An 8,830-nucleotide genomic window follows, 5' to 3' on the forward strand; every position below is an offset into this window, starting at 1 on the left:
TTATCATCATCATCATCATCATTATCATCATCATCATTATTATTATTATTATTTTCCCTTTTCTGTTCTATTAAACTGTCTTTATCTCAACCCATGAGTTTTTCTCGCTCTTCCCCTTCCGATTCTCTCCCCGTCCCGCTGGGGGTGGGGGGAGTGAGCGAGCGGCTGCATGGGGTTTGGCTGCCTGCCAGGTTAAACCACGACAGTCCTAAATACTATAATTGCATATGTCACCAAAACACCAATTAATATATACGGATTGCTGTATTTCAAAATCTAAACAAGATTCAGTGGAGGAGAGGACAGAGCAGTCCTGAAATCCTGAGCATGGACTTCTCTCAGACCGCAATCTCCCTGCCTAGGCTGGGAGCACTACGTATTAATTGTCTGCCAGCCATGGGCCTCCACAGATTACTCCTGCTACTGACGATCTCAGTCTCCAAACCCTCTGCCTTCCCTCCCGGGCCTCCCCTTCTGTCCTTCCCTGCTTCTTCCAACCTCACCCTGCACTCACTTTAAATTCTCCTCTTTCCTGCCCGACCCCTCTGCACTGACCACCCCACCATCCCCAACGCCATCCCAAATCAGTGATCTCCAACCTGCTCAAAATGGATTCCCCTCTGGGCTCACCAAGCCTTCCCTGCTGTGGCCAGCCTCCATCCCATCCCCTCTGTCCTGGCCTCTCCACTACTCTCCTCGCCATCCTGCTTCGCTCCTCTTCCTACCACTTTGTTCAGATATTGCTGCCCACAGAATACACTTGTTCCCTTGTCCCTTTCGCTCTCTCCCTTCACCCCACAGTCAGACCCACTGACGACAGACCAAATTTGAGATGCCAAGTGTTGGCAGAAACAAGAATAAAACATCAGTAACTTTTGAATAAAATTTATTTCCAGGTTACAAAAATGTTGATGATGTAATTTGTCCTGTTGATGTCCTGCTTTTCAAGTCAGCTGGGCCTTACTGTGGTTAGGGAAACCTTACTGTGGTTTGAGTCTTCATGGTTAAAAACCTGAAGAAAAGTCACTCTCTTCTTCTTTTCTTTTTTTCTTCTGTTTTTACAAACTACAGAAAGCATTTGTGTATGCAGATGAAGATGAAGGTCGTCCAGCAAATGACTGCCTATTAATATATGATCATGAAGGAGTCGGTACTCCTGTTGGCTCTGTGGGCTGCTGCAGCTTTATTGGAGAAGATACAGACGAAACGTATTTGGATACATTAGGACCAAAATTTAAGACCCTGGCAGAGATCTGTCTGGGCAAAGAGATCGAGCCTTTCCCTGATGTCAACCCGCCCTGGCCATGCGTTAACGTCACCTTTCCCAACCCTGAAAGTGATCTAAACCTCCCGCCACCTGGAACCACCATCATTGTCAACGGATGTGCACCTATGCCTCCCCCAGTTGGCACTACAACAGTTGTTACTGAAAACACCTACACATCTGGGTCAACCATACAGCCCCCGAGGCCGATGCCGGATCCTTTGCTCCACGGCAACATGACGGTGACTGAGACCTACACCTCCGGCTCCCCCTCTCTTTGCGTTGACCCTCTGCGTGCATCCAACGTTGTTGTAACAGAAAGGGTTGTCGGTCCTGCATCTGCCTCTGATTTGCGTGGCATGCTAGATATCCCCGATCTCGCAGATGGGTCCAATGTTATCGTCACGGAAAGAGTAATCGCGCCTAACTCCCGGCTCCCGACCTCTCTGAGCATTCCCGATTTGGTAGACGGGTCGAATGTGGTGGTGACAGAAAGGGTGTTCAGGCCTGCCTCCGGCATGCCAGGCAGCTTAATAAATATTCCCTCGGAGTTATCAAACGCCCACAACGTGGTGGTCACCGAGAGGGTAGTGTCAGGGTCTGGGATGAGCAGCCTAGGGGGGACAAGCTTAGGGGGAGCAAATCTGGGGGGCCTGAGCAGCACGAGTCAGATGCTCAGCGCCGACTGTCACCTTGGCCAGGCAATGGGCACGGCGTCCCCGGGCACCTCCCGGAGAAGAGTGACAAAGTACAGCACTGTGCAGTACTCCAGTCAGTAAGACCTCTGCCGGCACCCCTTCCTGCCGAAATAGCCATTTGCACCAACACTCGCTAGCTGCCACCCACCAAGAATATTGTTATTATTTATAACTAGGAAATAGCGCTAAAGTTTCAGGGATTCCTACGTGTGTGAGGATCTCCAAAGGGTGCCCCGTTTCAAGGTCAAAAGCAGGACTTTGTCAGTGAAGGGAAAGTTGAAGTTAGCTTTAAATTTATTTCTTTCTCTCCACCTAGAACTACAAGTGTACAAACAGATACTCATGTTTTTGGAGAGAGACCTGATTATCAAGCGGAGCAGTGAGAGGGGATCCTTGTGTGCATACAGTATCAGCATGAATTAATGTCATATAAAAAAGTGTTAAAATACTGTACTGCTGAGTGATCTCCCAAAATAAGTAGATTTGGGTTAATAGCCCCTCACTGACAAGACAGGAAAAGAATGTACTTAATAATTAGTCAACTCAAGACTAAATAAGCACTTTCAAATGCATCACTTCACTTTGCATGTAATTCAAGGAGCGCTACAAAATGGCACTTTCAATCGTTTCTCCCATCACCAGCAATAGTTATAAATAATAATCATATAAACACAATACATTTTCATCACTTTCTGAGGTTCTCAGTAAAACAAACACTCTGCCACGGCCTGCCATGTTGATACTCTCATGGCGAGGAGCGTGACCAGCAATTTGCCGCAGCTGGCACTGCCGCGTTGACACCATCACCCAGGAAGATCTTGGCTTCATATTTTCTCCATTACCGGTACAGCTTTACTTAAATCTAAAAGGACTTCAGTGACAACCAGGAGCTCTTAGTCAGATTTTTGTGCCAGACTATGACTACCATTTAAGTCTCCAACGTCAGGTTATATTAAGAGGGCTATAATATACCGTGCCAGTTCTCTTTTCTAATACTGACAAGAAAATAAAGTCTTGGAAGCTTTGTGATGTGGGGAGGCAATAGCAAGTACTGTATCACCGACACTGGTAGCTGAAGTCCTTTATGAAAAGAAAAAAACACTTGGGAGCAATATAAATTTGCTAATAAGCAATGTGGAGAATTGTTATTTCATATGTCAATGTATTTTGCATTGATATTTTGAAAGTTTATTTGAATGTGTTAATTGAAAAAATCTTTATGATTCTATAATCTTAATTAAATCTGGCTTTTATTTTCCCACAAAAACAGCTCTACTGGACTCTGTTATTCTAGTAATACCTTAATGTGGCTTAGAATATGATCTGAAGGAGCAAAATACTGAAATATACTATCTATCTCATTTTACTTCTGTATCATATGTATAGTAACCATAGTATATGCAACATCGCTTCAGTGTAAATACAATAGAGTTATACAGAGGGACTAGCTTTTTTTGCTAGACCACCAAATCAGTAGTTTTCCCTCAAATTTTGCTTCTTCAGCTTTGATGGATAGGTTAGTGAAAAGTTTAAGAGTTGTCTGTGAACCTCCCACTCTATAAAATGGAAAAGAAACTTTCAGTCGTGTATCCAGATTAACTCATCTCAGAAGAACAAGTTTTCAAGATCACAAGTTTCTGAGTCTGATATCAGGAAAAGGCTTTTAAAAGACGCTTTCAGAAATGCGACTAGATCTGCTGTCAAAGACAACCTGCAGTGCCCTCTGAGTCAATGCCACAGCCATTAACACCAGTAATCCGCAGGAGTCATGACCAAATCCAAGACTACCTCGAGAAAGGGTTCCTTCCATGGCTTCAAGTTTTTTTCTGAAGCAACTGAGCGTGCTAGATGCTCTCCCCATAATATCTGAAATATTGCTATTTTTACTTCGTCTTGTAGCCTTGATTATCTTAAGTATCACTAAAATTGCATTGACTTCAGTGGGATTAGTCTCTCCTATACATTACGTACAAACTCTAAGTATGGTTTCTGGATCCATTCTTTAAAGACGGAAAATAGGTACTAATATATAAAGCTGTATCCTTTTATATCTGGAGAATTTGTGCTGAAATTCACTAAAATGCTGACAAGCTCCCTTTCATTTTGCTAACCACCTCTTTAGATAAAAAAGCAAATATTTGAAATACGTATGACTTTCTGAACATTTAGAAAGCCTATGCAATATAGCCAAAGCCCATTAGAGATATTTTTTAATGTAAAAAAAATGAAGTCTTGTGTAAATATTTCCATAATCATCGTATGCAAATCAGAAATATTTTTCCTAATTGTGCTTCAGAGTAATACCTAGTCTTCAGAAGCACATGCTGAATTCTTTGTGACCCTCTTGAACAGGAATGCTGTGTGAAGTATGAGTGTCTGAACTAACTACGTTCTCTTGCATGTCTAGAAATAGAAAGGGGAAGAATTAACAGAGAAAAAATGTTTTTTCAAAGTACAGCTTTTGGTTATGTAGTGGTTGTCTTCTACTAGTACTATCTTTTACCAACATTTTAAAGATAAATAGCGTGCTACTTAACTCAATTTCTTGAAAGATTTCCAGCATTTTTTAATATCTGTGTCTCACATCAAACAGCAATCACAACATTATCCCTTAGCACATTTCCAGTGCATTTCTGAATATTAATTTCTATTGCTGTATAATTTTTACAAACTTCCTTAAAATTGTTTTCTTAGTAAGATGTGGACATTTTTAGGTTACTGCAAATTGTGGAAGAAAAATGTATCTGAAGATGTGAAAAAATTCTCAGTTCATTAAAAATTCTGTGCAAATCCTTTTTCTAGCTTTATTCTTAAAAAATAGCATATAGTTTAATCCTGACTAACAGACATTAGTTTTGTTTCTTTTACTTCAGTTGTAATTTAGAAGCCCGCTTGCTGTCTTTAATTACATTGTTTAATAATGAAGAATGAATGGTTTTCAGGAAAGAAAGACAACTTTGAGTAGTGACATTAATCCTGCTCTAAACCATTCAAGCAAAAAACTCTTATTAAAGTGACAGCAGCAGGCAACACCGAGTCTATGGCTTTCTTTTTTTATTTGGGTTTTGTAGAGCAGGACCTTACAACTTTACACAGGCTCATTGAGATCTTGGCAGCATGAAAAGCACACTGCCATGGAAGAAAATAGAGCCACAAGCTGAGGGTCTCATTAGATTTCTGTCTTGGGAACACTGTCTGAGTTTGAACTACAGGTTTCGATTCTTTTTACTCAGTCCTGATTTTGTGGTAATAAATAAGATATTTAAACTGTTGTGAGCAGCACCTACTACTTGTAATATGAAAAGACCACACAATTTAAGCAAAAATTTTAAAAAGTCTACCGTTTTGCTTGAATTAACATAACTGCGTAATTCAAATGTTCCTCACTATTGAATAAACAAATGCACCATTTTCCTTCTATTTAAAATATAATTAATATTACAGTGTTATTGTTTTTTCATAAATAAAAATATTAGAGATCTGTTTGTAATAATTTCTGAATGGCACTGAAAAAATACAATAAATGATCATTTGGAACATCATGTTTCAAGTAGAGTGGCTCAGGATTTTTTTTTTTTTTCCCATTTATCAGTGGGAAATGTAGTTTCCTTAAAACTGCTGGTTTGTGCAGGAAAATTCTAATTTTAATTTTCTTTCAGAAAAAAAAACAATTGAAAAAAAAGTTTTGATTTAGAAAGTCAGGGTATCCCAAGGTGAAACTATTTCATGTGTCAAATTAACTATGATACTGTTTTAGGTTGTCAAGCAGAAACTTGTGTCAGGTCTTACAAGAATTATAGTACAATTTTCTCAAGCCATCATTCTCTGCATTGTTCTCTCTCTTCAGACGACCTTTTCTGTGATACCCTTCTGCCCTGCAACTCTGAAACGGTGCTTCAGAGGAGCTATAGGTTAACACTGGAGTATAAGCCACAGAGAAGAAAGAGAGCAAAAGACACCTGAATCACAGTATTTGGGGCAGCACAGGCATTGCAGGTATATTCAGTGCATAGACGTCAAGCTCAGCTGAGCTAAGCAAAACCACTTTGGTTCTAAAAGTAAAAACAGTACATTTTGACATTTCTGAATCAAATTTCTTTCTAATGTTCCAGGCCAGTATTCATGATTACAATGATTTTTTGTACAGAGATTTTTCAAAAGGGTTTATCTGAATGCAGTAAAATACTGCTTTTAAAAAGAGAATCATATATTTACTTCTAAGTCTAATGTATCATTCTATTATGCCTTAACATTTCAACATCTTTTTTCTCAGTATTTCATACAGCATGATTTTTGGCACTCACACATACCTCAGATAATGATTTAAATATCTTTTCAGGAAGTTAAGTTAGAAAAAATCATTGTCCATCTTCCAATTTATAGCAATGATACTGCTATCAGTCTGAAGACACTGCTAACTCCAGTGCAACAAAAATAATTTATCATTTATCTTCTGCATATTTAGAACCTGCTTAAGTGGAAATAAAGCAAAATTCTGTTAAACAAAACCATTTCTATGCCCAAGAAACTTTTGTTGAAATCTATGGGAGTGCATGCACTAGTCAAAAATGGGTCAATAGACATAAAGTTCTTTCATATTCCAAGTGCACTGAAATTTTACAAAAAGGAGAACAATGACAATTGGTGACAGTTTTGGATGCACTTTTGTATAATGACAAATCATTCATATTTTCCTGTTGCGACCAGTAGTTAAAGAGCATCTTGTAATTCAGGATACAGCACAATAAGGTAGGAAATGGAACATTCATGAAAAGCCAATTTAGGAAACAAAAGCTGCTTAACTGACATCCACCACATACCCTGGCCTTTGATATTCATCATACACTGTTGGGCCTACCTGCAAATTTAGCTAGCTAGCTGTTTAGCCCTTTTATTTTTCCTATTTTTTACGAAAGCTCTAAAAAATAAAATAAAATAGATATATTACTTACAGGCTTTTTTCTAACTCATTCATTAAAGATTTGATTCAAGCCAGTCAAAATCTAGGTAAAATAAATAGTAATTTTGTACCTGCAGGCTTTGATCTTACAGTGCTGCAGTACCAAAGATCTGGGCGAGGGTCTGTCCATGTGCCAGTCAATGCAGGCTCAGGTTGTCAGGGAGGTGAATCAGCTTGTGACGCTGGACCGGGACTCAAGAGACAAAGATCTCCCCAGGACTCCCTATAGGACCTCGGTAAGTTGTTTAATTTTTCTGAATTTTCAATAAATTGAAAAGGGGAATGGCAACTTAATCTCTTCCCTTTAGGAATATGATTGTAAATTTATCAATGTTTGTGAGATGCTCAGGTGTTAAGGTGTTTTGGTAATACATATAAATACGTTGCCAGCAATGTGCCCATAGCACACATACAGAGGACACTTCTCGAGTCTCTGATGCTGAACGTCTATTAAAATTAATGCCATTTGACTGTAAAATCCACTCTAGATCAATTATTCATACATAAATAGCAAAATAACAGCTATTGGACGTGCAAAATTTATTAATAATAGCAGGAAAGTAATGTTTTTCTTGGGTTGTTTCTGGGTATGTAAGCCATGTATCATGTCCTTGATTTCCTTAGTTAATATGTTACTGAACAAAAATGGTAGGCTGCAGGTGCACCATCAACAGGCTTAAAAAGGGATGAGCAAAATTCATGTGTAACAGGTCTATAAATACAAATTAAATGGCCTCATCTGGGTGAGTACTAGGGGATGGACTGCAAACAATGGCCAGGCTTGCACACGCTTTCTAAAGGGCACCTCCCATTGCCATTGTCAGAGACAGAATGAAAAGAAATACACCCATTTTTCTTGCAAGTCTTACCAGTTACGCTCCACTGCCATGCGGGGGGTGCTTTCAGTTTTATTACGCCCAAGTTCAGAGTCTAATCCAAAAATTCGGCAGGAGTATTGCCAGTGATTGCAAATAGCTTGCTTTATCACCTTTGAAAGGTTGCCTAGTCTCAGTTCTAGGAGATTGTCTGGGATTTGCACTTTTTATAGAGAAATCATCTGAAAGCATCTGAAATAGGCAAGTCTTAACTTTCCAGTTGTCAGTCTTAACACTGATAACTAATACGGTTTGAACTTTCTCACATCCATAGCTGCGTAACCATCAGGAAAAAAGTGAATGCAGGCCTTGAGCCATTCGGGATTTTTTGCCTTTTGCCATCAAAATCAGAACATAGTTTGATTTCACAGAATATCAGTGGTCTCGAGGTGGTGGGATACACATCCTGTAACCATCCCACACAGAAACGTGCATGTCCACGGCCCGCTCTGACAGAAGTCTCACCAGAGCCAGCTCTTACTTTGTTCTATCACCATTTGTGATTCACAGAGTAACTCTGTAACTGTTCTTATCGATATAATTTTATACTTCAAAAAGAAAATATTATTAGGGTAAGTGTGTGAAAATTACTTTGGCATCATCCTTAACCTTTCATTTCTCTAAGAAAAGCCTATGCAGAATGGCTGCAGTTTTAATAGTTGCATGAGCCCATTCCCAGCATGAGGGAATAAAAATAACAGGTCCAATGTGTGACAGACTTGCAGCACTTTACAGTACTTCATATGTGTTCATTTCAGTGTAATATATCACAAAGATTTGTGATTCATCCTGCCTTACTGAATTTTCTTGGGCTCTGTGAGGATATGGGAACCAAGATTTTCTTTTATCTTCAGATCGACCAGTTTATCAGCTCGAATCATGCGACATGTCCTGGGTGCCCTTCTCACTTTATAAATCAAAGACTTAGAAAATTTAAGAATATGTATATAGACTGTGTCCTGAGGTTTTTTGCTCTTCCAGTTAACTTCAATTATTTTTATTAATATATTATTATATATTTATTATTAACTGC

The 8,830-nt window shown here is 39.2% G+C and overlaps 1 protein-coding gene across 1 annotated transcript in view; it reads left to right on the forward strand.

Moving 5' to 3' along the window:
- Nucleotides 1–2,043, forward strand: part of LOC104074778 (desmoglein-1-like) — a gene marked incomplete at its 5' end in the record, with an annotated part of 11,026 nt that extends 8,983 nt beyond the window's left edge. Inside the window, one exon of the mRNA XM_009575039.1 lies at nucleotides 1,072–2,043. Coding sequence (XP_009573334.1) covers nucleotides 1,072–2,043 — 972 coding nt within the window. The remainder of the gene's footprint in view (nucleotides 1–1,071) is intronic.
- Between the last annotated feature and the right edge of the window lie 6,787 nt (nucleotides 2,044–8,830).

This window comes from Fulmarus glacialis, unplaced genomic scaffold (assembly GCF_000690835.1).
Source record: "Fulmarus glacialis isolate BGI_N327 unplaced genomic scaffold, ASM69083v1 scaffold51183, whole genome shotgun sequence".
Classification (NCBI taxonomy): domain Eukaryota; kingdom Metazoa; phylum Chordata; class Aves; order Procellariiformes; family Procellariidae; genus Fulmarus; species Fulmarus glacialis.